The 16,094-nt window shown below is 62.0% G+C and overlaps 1 protein-coding gene across 2 annotated transcripts in view; it reads right to left on the bottom strand.

Annotated features, from left to right (window-relative positions):
- Positions 1–16,094, bottom strand: part of LMF1 (lipase maturation factor 1) — an 87,922-nt gene that overhangs the window by 26,272 nt on the left and 45,556 nt on the right. For both annotated transcript variants that reach the window (XM_021086874.1, XM_021086875.1), the window contains one exon: positions 1,481–1,629. In XM_021086874.1, coding sequence (XP_020942533.1) covers positions 1,481–1,629 — 149 coding nt within the window. The remainder of the gene's footprint in view (positions 1–1,480; positions 1,630–16,094) is intronic.

Here is a 16,094-nt window from a genome sequence, read left to right as displayed (position 1 = left end):
AAGCTGCCATCGCAGGAGGGTCCCCCAGTAAGTCCTTAGAGACGCTGCATGCACATGTGTGCTCTTCAAAGCCAGCGGAGAGGGCATCTGAAACTGGGTCCTAGACGGACAGGGACCTACAGCCTTGATGCTGAGAACATTTGTACGGCGAGCAGACATCTCCCAGGCTCAGGTTTCAGCAAAAGGAGCTCAGAGAGCCACTCCTGTCCTCCTCGTGGAGACGTGGGCTCATGGAACTCAGCGCACTCCACGGCAGACCCTGGACGCACGACCACCCGCACGGGGCTTCCAGGCCCTGGAGCCGCTCGCTCACCAACTACACACCCGTCCACCCTCCCATCCCAGATGGGCGCTCTTGGGGCTGCCCCTGGGGCCCCGGTCACACAGCGCAGATGGGCAGTTAACCCAACCACGGCCACGGCCCAGGTGCCCGGGAGGGAAGCCCGTGAGGGGGCGCCGAGGGCCCTGAAAGGAACCCGAGGACTCCCGTCCCGCTCAGGGGCCAGCATGTCCCCTCCACAGAGCAGACGCTGCTGCGCACCAGCTGAGAGTGGCACTGGCCAGGGTGTAGGGCGGTGGGGCAGCAAGACGGGCTCCCACTGTTCAGGTGCGGCGGGTGGGGGGGGGTCGTCAGGCAGGGCAGCGCCCCGCAGCGCAGGTCCAACCGCACGGCTGACGAGGGCCGGGGCGGCCCGTGGCGCTAACGACGTGGAGGGAAAAGGACAGCACGGGAGGACCAGCTGCGCCCGCCTGAGCCAGAAGGGCCCCGGCGGGTCGGGAGGCCCCTCAGGCAGCAGGGGCACGTGCCACACGGCCCCCTGCTCTGCGGGCATGCGGGTCTCCCCGCGAGGAACAAATGAAGGCAGAGAGGTGCTCAGCTTGTCCAGACGATGAACAGACACGAGGGTTTTATGACGACTCCAGGGCAACAAGCAGGGCAGAGGTGGAGGAAGAGCGCGTGAAGCCGCCAAGCCGTTGGCCCAGGGCCCACCTCCGTCCCGATTTCGTTTCTGACAAACTCGAAGGTGCACTTAAACCCGAGACATGCAGGGTCCTTGGCGGCACGGAAGGCGGGCGCCAGGGGCGGGGAAGAGGACGCCCAGGGCTGAGCCGCACCCTGACCCCAGACCCCACGGTGTCCGTCCGGGAGAGACAGACGGGGAGCGGGGAGCGCCAGGCCTCGCTGGGGCGGGAGGCCGCCGCCGCCACGTCCTGACCCGCCAGCCTGCTTCCCGATGTCCGAGACGTTCCTCGCGTGCTGGGGGCTGGGGCTCCCAAGTTCCCCCGAGAAAGGACTCACGTCCCGGCTGTTTCCCACAGCAGCCCGCCGGGCCGAGGGGCCAGCAGGGCATCGGGCACTCAGAGACGGGCCTCGGGTATCGCGGAAAGTGACGGAAGGCATGACAGCGAAGCAGCGAGGCAGTGGCTTCTTTTTACAGCATTTCCCTCCAAATACGATGAATAAAAAAGCTCAACTTACCGCTCCGAGCATGATTCTGAAAATCAGCCACCGAAAACCCCACAGAACAATCCGGGACGTGGGGGTGCCCCTGGGCAACGGGGACAGTGTCCAGAGAGGGCACAGGAAAATCCCCAGGAAGCCTGTCTCCAGGAGCTGGGACTCCCATCCTGAAACGAGGGCAGCAGAACAGAGGACGTGTGAGCAGCAGCCACGGCAATCTCGGCAGCACCCCGACCTGCCTTCGCAGGGACGGACGGCTCCGGGACACAGCCCGGGGAGCCCCCGCGGCTCAGACCACGGCTCCTGCCCTTCGCAGGGCACCCCCCAACCATGGCACAGCCCTGGAGCATTCGCCGGGGTGGACATGGGCACAGAGGAGGCCAAGGAAGCCAGATGTGAGGTGCTGAGCAGACGGCGGTCCCCTCCGCCCGAAGTCACCGCACAATGCCTGCCTGGCCCCGGCCGAGGGGCACCAGTCACTCCTCCCGCTGGGGAGCCCACAAGACACAGGCAGGTGTGCGCAGCAGACCCGAGTTCTGCTTCCGACAGTGGAGACGGCTCTCAGGCTGTGTCGCCCGGAACGGGGAGCTGCTCGCAGGCTGGGTCAGGCCGGCTCTCAGTGGGGCCTGCCCCTCGCCCTTGGAGCCCATGCTGACAAAGCTCAGACACAATGGGCCGCGGCTGACGCCTGACACAAGGGCACACGCTCCACGGTCCCACATCGGTTCCAGAACGACTACACTGACGCGGGGAAAGGAAATCAGATCTGGCCCCCTGGGGGGGTCGTGGGGGTGCCCACGGGCCAAGACGCACACAGAGCACCTTCGGGCCTGTGCGTTTCAGTGTTTTGTAAAGCTCGTCCTCGAAAACCCAGAGAGACCTAAACGAACTCTGAACCCGTTTTCAGGCCAGTTGTGTAGACGCTGACGTGGGCAAAGTGCTCTGAGACGCGTCCAACATTAAGGTCAGGAAGACACAGGTGACGACACCAGCAGGGCCAAGGGCCAGTGGCGGGCGTGAGGGTTTACACCGTGCACTGGCTGACGTTTTCCACAGTTGGAACTTTTTTTTTTTTTTTTGTCTTTTTAGGGCTGCATCCATGGCATGTGGAGGTTCTCAGACTAGGGGTTGATCAGAGCTGTAGCCACCGACCTCCACCCCAGCATCGTGGGATCTGAGCCGCATCTATGACCTACACCACAGCCTGGCCAGATCCGAGCCGTGTCTGCCACCTACACCACGGCTCACGGCGACGCTGGATCCTTAATCCACTGAGTGAGGACAGGGATCGAACCCAAGGCCTCATGGATCCTAGTGGGGTTCGTTAACCACTGAGTCACGACAGGAACTCCCTGAAACATTTTCACAATAAAACGTGGAGCTACTCTTGGGTTCCATGAATTCCCGAAACTCGGTCCCTGAGCAGTTCTGGAGAGGAGCCGGTGAGACTGTGGCAAAGCAGCACCCAACAGCAGCAGGGTGACAGCAGGGGTGACGCTGAGGGGGGCTCCCTGGGCTTGAGGCCTTTGCCAAGCTGCCAGCCTGCACCCTGCACCACCCAGAGATGATTCCAGAAGCAGAAAGAAGCCCGGACATCAGGGAGGGGTGCCCTGGGGAGGGAGCTAAGCGAGGTGGGCGGAGGAGCCCACAGGACTCCAGGCTGTGGCCAGGCCCCGGCTGGCTGTGGGGTGGGGTGGGGGTCGGAGAGGAAAGCAGAGCCACCATGCCGCCCTCCCACGGGGACCCAGCATGGGACGCCCACACAGGCTCAGCCAGCCTCCAGGCCCTGCACCCCGCCAGCTTCCCACAGACACCACAGAGAGGAAGCAGGACGCGTCCATGCGGGGAGATCGCAGGCACCGCCCGTCGCCCATGAGGTCCAGGTCTCATCCCACCCGCGGGGCCGGCCAGCCTGTGCGTCACACCCCGCTTCCAACACCGGCCTCGCGTCTCGATGGGAAGAAGCGGACTTTGCTCCTCAGGAGACAACCCTGCCGGCTTTATCTCGAGGCCACTTCCATCACACGGCTCCCTTCACATGTGGTCTATGACGGCGAACACACGTGCAGACAACGTGGGCTGAGCGGACTTAACCGCAGCTGCTTCCGCTCTGAGGACGGACGGCCCCGGGTCCTCAGTGCCAGCCTTCCTCTGCTGGCGGTGGGAAACCTCGGGGGCCGCGAGGCCAGTGCCTGAGGCCCCTGCTGGCTCCGAGAGCAGGGCAGGCCCCGGAGGAGGCAAGGCCGGGGCCGCCCGCCTGCCCGCCTGGGAGTCGGGCCTGTGCCTCACTCGCGCTGGCTGGAAACTGCCCAGCAGCCGGCAGAGCCCGCACGGGCGTGTGGCGAGGTCCCCAGAGCCCGCCTTCTCTGTCACCTCACTCGGCACAGCCGCGCGAACAGAATGGGAATGTGCAGTCTGAGTGACATCAATCACGGCGACGTGCAAGTGGCAGAGCCCAGAGACCCCCCCTAAGTGCCAGGAAGCAGGCAATGGGGACCTGCTGCCACCCTAGGGACGCATGTGTCACCTGGCCCTTCTGAACCACTGGCATTCTCCTCGCTCTGATGGGTGAGTGGGCCCCCCCTCCACCTCATCAGAGCTGGTTTCCAGGCTGAGGCTGGAGCTGCCTCCTTGCTGGGCGTCCCTCCGGGCACCAGCGCCTGCTGGCCCGCTGAGGAGGAGAGGGTGGCCTGCACCCACCCGCCCTGCTTCCTCTGCTTGGGCCCCGCGGGGGCAGCAGCTGTGCGGCCGCACAAGGAGCACATTGTCCGCCGCGGCCCCAGGAAAACAAGCCCTCCTCCAAGATGTGCAGGCCCCTCCAGAGGGACAGGGAGCCCGGAAGGTTCCACCCACGGGGGGACGTCCCGCCAGTGGCTTTGGGAGGGTGGTGAGCAAGTGCCCGGGGGAGCTTCCATGCGGTTGCCCCCACCCACTGCTGGCTCGTTTCCCATAAGGCAGCCCACACAGGACAGCGCGTTTGGGACGCATCCTTGTGAGACCGGGGTTGGGGCTCTGCCCTGCACGTGGACAGAGGTGGTGGCCGCGGGGTGGAGATGTGGGCGTGGTAAGCAGCAGGGGACACGCGGGGTGGTCCACTCCTGTCCTGACCGAGCCCAGGACTGGCCATCGGCGGCGGCCTCCAGGTCCCAGAGCAGGCGGAGCCCCTGCCTTGCCGTCCGTGCACCCGAGGGCTGGCCTGGCCACAGCCTGGCTCGCTCAGGCGCTCCGAGCAGGGGGCTGCTCTGTGGGCTCGCCTCCCGGCCCGGGCTTCCAAACCACCCTCTGAGTCCCCGGCCTGGGGTGCCCGCCGTGTGAGCAGGAGCCACACATCGAGTCTGAGGAATGCCTGCGACGCGATGCACTCAGGTCCTTGGTCTTGGGCCCGACCTGTGACCCGAGGCTGCCCCGGCTGCTCGGCAGCAGGACGCGGACGTGGCGCTGGTGTGGCTCTTCCCCCGGGTTCTAGGAAGGGTGAGGACTCTTCTATAGAAGATGAGAAACCCTGCTACGGGGCAGCCCGGCGACGCCAAGCACAGCGAGCAGGGCTCCAGGGCGGATGCAGAAGGCCGGCTGCTCCTCCCGGGAGACTCTCGCTGACTGTCTGCTCTGGACGTGGACGCCCGCAGACCGGCTCCAGCCAACAAGGGGACCTGGGGGGCTCAGCAGGTGCTGTGGTCACCCAGCGTCAAGGCCTGGATGCCAGAGGCCTCGCCGCTGACCAAGAAGGAAATGGGACCCTAAGCAAGCTTTCAGGGCTGGGGCCGCCTGATGGCGCTGACACTGCCTGGAAACTGTCACCGTTCCTGAGGAAGAGTAATTAAGCTGCGCAGGCACGGCTCCTCAGAGATGACAGCACCATCCACGCTGTGAGCAGGAGCCCATTAGCTTCACGGTTACAAGCGGGAGGGGAGAGGGCGCATCACGGCTGACAGCTGTCACTCCTGCCTGCGTCCCCCGCCCCACCTGGGAGCACAGCCTAAGTCACAGCACCTCGGCCCTCTGGGCAGAGCAGCCAGCGCTGCATCACGGATGGCAAAGAAGGAACCTTCTTATACCTTAGAGACCCGGTTCTTAGGCCCCCTGTCCCCACAGGTGCCAACGCCCGGTCTCTCAAAGAGACCGAAGCACGAGATGAGGGGTGACAGGGCTGCTTCGGGAGCGCCTGGCCTGGCCCAGTGTCCCTGACACCGTCTGCTGGGATGATGGCTCACTGTGGCAGCGGCGGGACGTGCTGGGCCCTGCAACAGCCCCTGGGCCTCACGACGGGCACACGCCCGGGTCCAGCGTGGCTCCCGGGGAGAGGGCGGGTGGGGAGGTGGGGGACAAGGCGGGCAGTCCTGACTTCATTCACCATGCACTCCGGTCCCTGACCCCTTGCCAAACTCAAGCAGCGGGAGAGGAACCCAGACTCTGCAAGCCCCCAACACGGGGCCGGGAGCCTCAGGACCCGAGGCCCTGAGCACAGCCGGCCCGCCTGGTCCAGGAGCACCGCCTGTAGCCGGCTCCTCAGCACGTGCCCCGCCCCAGTACTCGAGGCCGGTACAGTGTGTCCTCAGAAGGAGAGCCCTCGGGACTGAAGTCTAACCCTACCCCAACCCTGACCCTGACCCGACCCCCGACCCTCCAACCCTAAGCCCCTAACCCAGCTCCATGACCCGACCTAAAATCCAGCACTGTCCCTAACCAGAGCCCTGCCCTGGGCCCTACAGAGCCCTGGACTGTCGATCTGGAGCCCCGCCCTTCCTCCAACGAGCGTGCAGCGCAGTGTCGCCCACGGCCCTGGGCTGTCCCCGACTAGGGAGCCCGGCACCTTCTCGATCAGAGACCTAAGTGTCCCAAACTAGGGCCCTGATCTGTCCCTCATGAGGCCCTGCACTGTCTGAAACCAAAGCCCTTGGCTGTTACCAACCAGAGCCCTGCTCTCTCTCTCGAGTCCTGCCCAACGAAGGCCCTGGACTGTCTCTAACTACGGTCCTGCACTGTCCCTGACTAGATTTCTGCCCTGTCCCTAAACTAGAGCTCTGCCTTGTCCCGAATGACATCCCTGTCCTGTTCCTAATGAGAGGCCTGTGCAGTCCCTGACAGTGGCCCTGCACTGTCCCTATCTAGGGTCTTGCACTGTCTCTAACTAGAGCCCTGATCTGTCCCTAACTAGGGCCCCAAGCTGTTTCTAATCTAACCCTGCTCTGTCCCCGCTGAGGGTCGGCTGTGCTACCGCATCCCCCCCACTTTCCTGTCCACAAGCTGTGCTCGAGAGCAGGCGTCGCGCCACTTGCCGCGCCTGTGTGTGGGCTATCCCATGTGAGGGAGACTGCGTTTTGAGGACAGAGGGACGGCCAGTGTGCCAGCCCCCTGCAGCCTGGCATGGAGGTGACCCCGCCCCAGCAGGGGCTCGGGTGGTGAAGAAGGCATGGCAGCCGGAGGGGTGCAAGGGAGGCCCCGCCGACACTGCCCCTGAACCGACAGCCCCCCTTGCCACCCAGACAGGCAGGCCCTGGGGGAACCATGAGCAACAGTGACCCTGCAAACACTGCGGTCCAGAGGGCACGACTGCCAAATGACTCGTTAAGACGGTTTCCTGTTTCATTCTGACGAAACACAACAAGAGAGCAGAGAACAAACAAAAGGGAGGTCACAACAGCAGAATGGAAACCTCTCGCCAGGTCCAGCACGGCCCGGGGAACAGGCACTCCTGTCTGCTCTTCGCCTAGACAGGGGCCACACAGGCACGGGACCCTCAGCCTCTTCTGGCCTCAAACCACCTGGCCTCGCTGCCCCTGCCTGAAGGGACAGACTGGGGCCCATCCTCGGGCCCAGGAGGAACTGAAGCCTGAGGCCCCGGGACGCAGCCAGGCTCCTGAGCACCTCCCCTACCTTGGCCCCTCACTCGGTGGGTGATGGGCCTGCTGGGCCTCCTGTGTCCCCGCCCTTGCCTGGAGCCACGTCTGCCCAGGAGTCCTCAAGAATCGGCGGGACCCGGGCAGGCCTCTCGGGACAGGAGCCCCATCTGTCCAGCTTCCTGGTCACGTCTTGTGCATGTGACAGTTTACGCCAGAGGTCAGGCGGCAGACAACACACGTTTTCTCTCAAGGAGGTGTTTTGCAAAGAGCTGGCTGAAGGCTTCCTGCTCTAAGAAAAAACGTCATTTAAGTGGCCTGCTCCCAATCAGGCAGCGCCTGGCAAACTGCCGATCTGTGTTTAGGGGTGTCCTGGCCGCCGCGGGGCAGGAACTGACCCGGGTGACCCCCGAGGCGGCTGCCCGCCCCTCGCAGCGCCTCACGGTGCTGGGCAATATTCGGTTGCCATGGCAACCGGCCCTCCGCACCCAGGCGTGCCCGCCACTCTGACCCGTGCAGGTGTCACCAACTAGGCCGGAAACAAAATCCACGGTGAGGACCTCAGCTGGCTTGGCTGGTGTGGGGCAAACACGGGAAGGCTTCCTGTCGACGGAAATGAGAGCCGGCCCCGGAGGCTTTTCAGATGAATAGATTCCAAATCTTTAACATGTATCAGGCTGAAGGGCACACGAGGCCTTACATGTCTTTGTCTTTTGTTTCCCGCGCAGGAAAATCAGCCAAAGCACGTCTCCAAGTGCCTTGGCGGACGGGAGGCGATGCGAGGTGCCTGGCACAGCCGTTCCGGGCGGCCCGTCTGCTGGGCTGTCTCACCTGCCTGCTCCCCAGGCAGCCCGGGAGGTTCGTGTGTCCACAGGCCCTGCACGGGGCAGCCTAACACCCAGCACCACGGCGGGCGAGCTCCTGCCCCCGCACACTCGTGCCACGCACGTGGGGGCCGCCCTCACCCCACGCTGCCCTGGTGCCTGCAGACGACCTGCTAAGCCCACAGCCACCCAGGGCCTCCCCCATGCTCATGAACCTGGGGCCGGCATCCTCAGGCTGCCTGGGCAAGCCCTGGGACAGGCTCGCGTGGCCAGTTAGGACAGAAACGCCCACCCTGGTCAGCAGCGCCAGGGAGGGTCGGCGCATCTGGAAAGGAGAGCATCACTCACCCACAGCCAGCAGGCACCCAGGTCAGAGGTCAGGACAGCCCTCAGGCCTCCGCCCCCCACGGACTCCGTGTCTGCTGGGGGTCACTGCCGGGGACATGCCCGTGTCTCCCTCTCCCCCGCCACCTCTGGAGGCTGGTTGTCTCTGGCCCTCCAGGGAGGTCAATGTGACGGGCAGCTCCCCGGAGGTCAGAGGCCAGGACGGCTGCTGAGGGGCAGAGTGCCCCACAGACCCGCCCCAGGCAGCATGCAGCCCCTGGGATGACAAGGGGAGAAGCGGGCGTCTCAGCACCGCTGCGGGCACAATCTTGCTCAGAGGTCATGTGCAAAGGAGCCTGCATGGTGCTTTAGTGACACAGGGCGGGGCAGTGACAGCTTCGGGCATCATGTCCCTGATGCCCTCAGAAGAAACTTCCAGAAGCGTTTTCTTCTTCTGCTCAGTGTACAGTGGGAGATGAGGTTCCAGCTGATGCAAGCCATCATGGGGACACGCCATGAGTGACCCACAGAGAGACCCACAGGCAGAGGGTGATGATGACCAGGGCCCAGCGACCACCTGACCCACCCCTCGCTCTGCCCAGGGGGGACCTCCTGTGCTGGAGACCCAGGTCCCTTAGGCCTCTGCTCCCAGGGCCCGTCCCTACCACCCTTTGCTCAGGTCTCCGCTCAGATGCCACCTTCTCAGGGCCTTCCTTGGACCTAACACTGCAGCTGGGCTCCATCCACCCTGGCACTGCCTGCCCGGCAGCACTCACCGCATACTGCTTATCTCGCCCGCTTCACCCCACACCCCGCCCCGGACCCGGAACGCGAGCTCCCAGCAGACCAAGCACCCACAGCGAGCATGTTCAAGGCTACAACAATGAAATGAAAATACACCCCTAAGACATGAAATGAGAGAACTCGGAAGAGAAAGAGAGCTACAAAGAAAGGACAAAATCCAGAACTGAGAAAGAAAATGTCTGGCACTGAAACAGAGCAGACTGGAGGCCAAGAACGCAAAGGTGGCGAGCGTGATGGCAGCTCAAGCAAGACCATTCGACCTGCGAACAGGGACTTAAAAAGTGAGTTACAACAAAACAGACTTTCAGGAACTGGTGAAACAACATCAGAAGCTCCAACATACGTGCAATTGGAATCTTAGGAAAGGAGAGAAACGAGGAGGAAAAAACTTTGAAAAAATACTGGCAGTAATTACCCAAACTTGGTAAAAGACCCAAATGATAGATTCAAAAGCCTCAGGGAATCGCAAGCGGGATAACATCCTGCTCAAAACGCCATGTGCAGGCACATCACTGTCAAAATGCCGCGAAGCAGAGACAAACCTTTGGGGCGCCCAGAGAGAAGAAAGGCACGGGTGGTCAGAGGACAGCCGACAGGAGCAGCAGTGACTTCTCGTCAGAAAAAATGGGGGCGAGAGACAGTGAAGCGAGGCAGAGTCTTGCACCTGATGGAACTGTCTGTTCTGAGATGAGAGCCAAGCATCCAGAAGCTTTTCAAACTGCCAGAGACCCCAGCAGCATGCATGGGAGGGGCTGGGCACAATCCGAGGCTTCGGGAGGAAAGCAAGCCTCGGGCGATCTCAGCGTGAGGGAGGCACCCCCCGCGCCCTCGGCAGGACCACGCGGACTGCCCGTCCAAGGGTGGGAGGGCAGAAGGCCTGCGTCCCCGACCGCGCTCAGGAGGCACCCGTAAGAAACACACCGCTTCTCTCTGACAGCAATCGAAGAGGTAGGACTGTGACTTCAAGGCCTCATGTTCGTGATGACAAATGGACAGAACACCGCCCATCGTTACGGAGAGAGAAGCAGGTGAACCTTCTCTAAGATCTGCTTTCAGCTGGGCCACTTTACTTCCATTTTCCAGAGAGGCTGGGTCCCCCGGCTGTCACGCATACAGCGAACTATGGCCTAACCCGCGCCTCGGAGAGCCAGCACCTCCTGTGCGTGAGGACAGGGCACAAAGGTCCCCAGGAGGGTGTCGACGGAGCGGGCCCTCTGGAAAGGCAGCAGGGAGCCCGGCGCGAAGCCGCCTGTCCCTCCTGACGGGAGCAGCAGGTGCCAACAGACCAAAGTGCTGAAGCTCCTGCCTGGACTCAGCCGTAGGGCAGACCCCTCTCCTCTGCGTACAGGGGGTGGCGACTGGCTGGGCACAGGGGAGGTTCTGGGCGAGGGCGGCCTCCGGCACCTTGACGAGAGTCTGGATTCCCGTACAGCTCTGCGCCGCTGCCAAAGCTAATATGGTCCAGGAGCTCCTGCTGTGGCACAATGGGATCGGTGGCGTCTCTGCAGCGCCAGGACACAGGTTTGATCCCTGGCCTGGCAAGTGGGCTAAAGGATCTGGTGCTGTCGAAGCTAAGGCAGAGGCTGCCACGGCAGCTCGGACCTGATCCCGGCCTGGGAATGCCATATGCCGCAGGGTGGCCAAAAGAGAAAAAAACAAACAAAAAACTAACGAGGTCCACTCAAGACCCGCCCATTTCACTGTGGATTCTTCATCTGGGCAAAACCCTGAACATGCACTGAGCCCTGGTGAATGACCTTGTCTGCAGAGTGGTCAGTATTTAGGGACAGGGTACTGACGACAACACACAGGACGGGCTGGCGGTGGCAGGGAAACGACGAGATCAGGTGCACGGCGACAACAACAGACAGTAAAACACACACTGCAGAAGCTGCGTAGTCCACAGACAGGTTTTTAACACACCGTGCTTTCAAGTTTTTGTGTGCTGGAAGTTTTTCACAAATGATTTTAAATGTCTGTTCAGCACGGTGGTGGAAGTCTTAGTCACTGCGAGAGTGGAAAAGGTATATAAGTTTAAGTGTTAAAGTGGACGAAATATGACTGTCTACATAGAGAAATTAAAAAAACCCAAGAGAATCTATAGAAAACGAGTTCAGCCGTTGAGTGGCGGGAACAGATGCCCAGAATCCTCTGGGGCGCTTGGGACCCAAGTCCTTCTGAGAACTAAGTGAGGGGCGTGTTCTGACTTCCCCAGAGAAGTTGCATTTAGAGCAACCGAAGAGTTAACGGGGAAAGTTCCTTTGACTTAACCCCCCGCTAACAGGAGCAAACAGAACCAGAGCACTGGCCCGCGCGGGCCGGGCGGATGGACGAGTCCAGGCCATGACCAGCACGGCGGCCGAGCCGGGGGCCCCGCCGTGCAGCTGCTGGAGAACCTTCTAACGACCCATCGGGTGGCAGAGAGAGGGGAAGGCAGGCCGTGCCTCCTGACCAGTGGCCACAGGGAGTTGCGGCAGCCCAGCAGCACCCTGGCCTGGAGCAAAGCTGATGCGGGGCCTGCGGCTCTCCCACTAGCGCGTGGCCCGGGGCAGCCAGCCCAGCGCTCCCACACACCCACGTCCCAGCAGTGCCGAGGAGGGCACGTCGGGGAAACGCGTCTGATCCTGATCTGGACGTTTGTGAGACGACCGGCTGTGCTGGGGCCACCGGCATCCGTGAGAGACCTCGGCCTACGCCTTCAGGAGTGGGGATGGTGTTGAGACCCCGCGGCTTGGGAAGACCCCATCTTTCAGAGGCGCACAACGAAGTTATTTCCAAGCAAAATAACACACTGCCTGGGGCTCACGTCACACAGCAGAGCGGGAGGGTTCGCCCGCACTCAAAGACGGCTCCTCTCGGGAGCTGCGGTGGTGGTGGCGGCGATGGCCAGGCTTGTGGGCTCCCAAGGCCACTCTTTGCTTTCAAACATGTCTGAAGTTTCTTTAAAATCAAAAGCTACAGAGGGCTTCGAGTACGGGCGAACCCTCCCACTCTGGTGGTGCAGGGGGTTAAAGATCTGGTGTCAGGCAAGCGCGGTGTGGATTCGATCCCTGGCCCAGGAACCTTCATACGCCTCGGGGGCAGCCAAAAAAATAAAGGAACAAAAGTTACAGAAAATTCCCTCATCTTCTGCTTGGATGTTTAAAACTCCCCACAAAGCAGAAGCAAACTGTGAAATGCTACTTTTTACACTGTCATTTGCTGTAGAAGCCAGACGTACAGTGAGTACAGGAATAAGCCCTTAACAAAGACTTTTTGTCTTTTTCTAGGGCCACACCCGCGGCATATGGAGGTTCCCAGGCTAGGGGTCCAATGAGAGCTGCAGCTGCCGGCCTGCACCACAGCCACAGCAATGCCAGACCCGAGCCCTGTCTGTGACCCACACCACAGCCACAGCCACAGCCACGCCAGATCCCTGACCCACTGCATCAAACCTGTGTCCTCATGGTTGCCAGTCAGATCTGTTTCCACTGAGCCACGACAGGAACTCCCAACAGAGACTTTTTTAAATTTCACGGGAAAATCATTAAACGTTTCAGAGGGACACAGAAGATTAAAAAACCCAACAGAATGGGCATGCCTTTCACGGAAGGTGATGGACGCCCTTCGAGCGGCTGCAAGCCATCACTCTGGGAGCTGCAGTGGCGTCTGACTGCACCACTCAGGTACAACTCCCAGAACAATGAAAGCTTTTTTTCCAGAATAAAACAGGAGATGTGTTTTTCTGAGCGACTGATTTCCTGGGGTTGGAGGCTGAGATGGGGCTGATAAAAACTTCTTTGTGTTCCGACTTGGAGGTGCAGCAATTGCAGCCTGAGGAAGGCGATGTGAGCAGAGCCAAATGCTCTGAGGGTGGGCACCTCGGGGTGCTGGCTGCGTGGGCCCTCCCAGCACCGAGCGGGGCCTGACGCAGGGCCTGAGGGAAGACACGGGGCCCGGGACTGCGCCCACGGCCACGTGCTCTCCGAGTCCTGTGGGGCTTTGCTCCAGCGCAATGTCCGCTTCAGAAGGAGGGGCACCCACCCACCCGGGGCCTCCTGCTGCCAAACCAGAGAGTGGCTGCGGCCCCACTGTTCTCCCCCTGGGGACTGTGACAAAGTGACTGACTTAGGCACAGTCACAGGGGAGAGGCAGAGAGCTGTCCCCTTACTGAGGAAGAAGGGCCAGATGCTGGACGGCGTTGACTGCCCCGGATCCAGGTCCCGAACCAAGTGGGGGGCGGGGGAGGCGGATCTCAGCAGCGAGTTCAGTCAGGGCTGGACCTCTGAATGTACTTTGCTCCTCCACCCGCAACAGCGCTTTCACCAAATCAAGTCCCGAGACGCATGATGCACTAAGACCTTCACGTAAGCCGCTGACAAGCCACTCGCGTGTGCTCGGCGCGCAGCAAGGGGCCGTGGCGCGGAGGGTCCAGACGCCACGGCCCGGGGGGGCCCCGCGTGACAAGCACCGAGGCTGTTTCCCAAGTCAGGGCGTTCATCCCAAGCCCTGCGGCCTCTCCTGAGGCGGATCAAACAGCTCTTCCTCAGATGAAAGGCGACGTCCTGCCATCAAAAACTACAAAACCCAAGACACAGCACAAATGCAATGAGTAGGAGAGGCCGAACTCGCCAGACCCCGACGACGCGCCAAGAGCCTGGCGAGGTCCCAGGGACGCCCACCCGGGTCCTGCAGGCCCAGCGGAGCGCGTGGCAGGGCGCGACGCTCTTTGCACCCGCACTCCCCTGACTCTGCCCCGCAGCCTTGACGCCTGCAGGGGGGCGGCCCCGGGACCCTCAAGGCCCCGCCCTGCCTGCTCCAGACAGACCTCCGCTAAAGACTCTCTCTCCTCGCGACGTCTGTGGGGTCCAGACAGCCCTGGCAGCCCCTCCTGCTGGGCAGAGGTGCAGAGAGCAGGTCAGCCTCGGGACTGGCCAGAGACTGGTCCCTACTTGGTAGCCTGAACCTCTGCCTCTGAAGACCTCCATCCTGACAAGTTCCAGCACGCAGACCTCCATCCTGACAAGTTCTCTGCACCCCCGCCTAGACGGGACCTGAACCTCCTCTGCACCCCGCCTCCGCCTACAGCTCGCTGAGGTCCCAAACCAGGGAAGGCGCGCCTCCAGCCCGGGCATCTGGCCACTGCGCCCCCGGCTCCGGTTTGAAGGGCCTGTCGTGAACTCGAGCCCCACGCGCCCTGGCCCAGCTCACGTCTGTTCACCTTTGACTTCATTTTTCATTAAAATTGATTTATTAAAACGAATACACTCATCGTCAGTTGAAAGCAGAAACGTGCAGTGAAGACAAACCCAAAGTAGACAAAATGAAGTGACCTGGTCACCAAGAGGCAACTCTGTCTGGTTAAGCCCTGGGTCGTGGATTTCAAAACCGAGCTGATTTTCGCAGAGGCAGACGGCAGACAGTCCACGCTGCTAAATGTGTCCAGGTCTCCCTGCCTCACCCGGGGCTGCGGTCGCTAAAGCCCCGGAGAAGGAGGAGGAGGGAGACGCACTCCGGGGGCCAGCGGCCCACCTCCTGCCCCACTGGCTGCAAGGGCTATGCCAAGCCTTTCTGTATGTTCCTGGTGCTGCCGCAAGGCAGGGAGCAGGCGGCCAGCAAGCACAGGCACTGAGGTGGGGGACCCTGCAGCCACCCGCCTTCCAGGGAGGTCCCACCAACACACCCGCCCCTGTGGCACTCGGTCCCCAACCCCTAACCTGTTCGGTCACGAGAAAACACAAGAAGCCCAATTTGAGGGACATTCTGCCAAGTACACGACCAGATCTGCGCAAAAGTGTCAAGGTCATGAAGAACCAGGGACATCTGGAAACCAGAGGGGACAAAGAGGCTTGAGAGCTAAAGCAGTAGGAGGACCCCAGAGCTGAAGGGGCACCGGTGGCATGTGACAGTGTATGCAGTCAGTGACCAGTGCTGCGTCAGGGATGTCCCCTGGGGGGCTGGGCAAGGTGCCCGGGGGACTCTCAGCCGTCTCTGTAACCTGGAAGCTACGCTGAGATCTTTGCAAGGTGCCGTTGACACATTTCACCAGGACAGGCTGCCTGAAGAGGGCGGGGCTTGGGGCCCGCGGGCAAGGCCGTGGCTCCAGGAACCGGCGGTGATGCTGGGCTCAGCGTTCCCGGCTGGGTTCAGGATGCCAGGAGGAAGAGGTGCCTCCTTCCCAGCCCGTGGGCGGACGCTGCGGAGGGCTTCTCGAACTTCCCCACACACCATCGCCCAGACACTCCCAAACGCACGCGCACTTCCACTCAAACCAAAGGAACCCAGGACTCGGACCTCTGGATGTGCATGCGGGCACTGCCGCGGGGCCTTCAGGCTGCGGGCAGCCGGGGGCAGGCGTGAGCTGCCTTCCAGGCGAGGACACCTGCCTTCCTGGGACACCCTGGCGGGCTGAGTCCTGTGCGCACAGGCTCCCGCTGGCCGGGCACCATGGTTCCTGGGCAGGGCCCGCTCCATGGGGCCGCTCGCTGTGGGGTCGCGGTGCCCAGCACACCCGTGGCTGGAGCAAAGCAGGGCCAGGGCTGGCCTTGCAAGTGCAGGAGGGGGGCGCATCCCACAGCAGGAGCAGCCTGTAGGGAGGCCTCATAAAGGCCAATGGATGTCACAGATCTTACCCCGAACCCCGTCTGCAGGAGAGCAGCTAACATGCCCGCAGTAAGTACAGGATCCTGCGTGAAAGAGATACGCCGTTCTCGGAAGGGGAGGACACAGCCATCAGGAAGAGATGTGTTTTAGGCACTTGGGAACCATGGCCAGTACTAAAGCCGCATCGGTGTCTGTCTCCATTCAATGAATCCACACAGACAAGAGCTGCTATTGTAAGAGCAACAAAGCATGGCTTCCTCG

Source organism: Sus scrofa, chromosome 3 (genome assembly GCF_000003025.6).
Source record: "Sus scrofa isolate TJ Tabasco breed Duroc chromosome 3, Sscrofa11.1, whole genome shotgun sequence".
Taxonomy (NCBI): domain Eukaryota; kingdom Metazoa; phylum Chordata; class Mammalia; order Artiodactyla; family Suidae; genus Sus; species Sus scrofa.
This window is presented reverse-complemented; position numbering and strand designations above follow the sequence as displayed.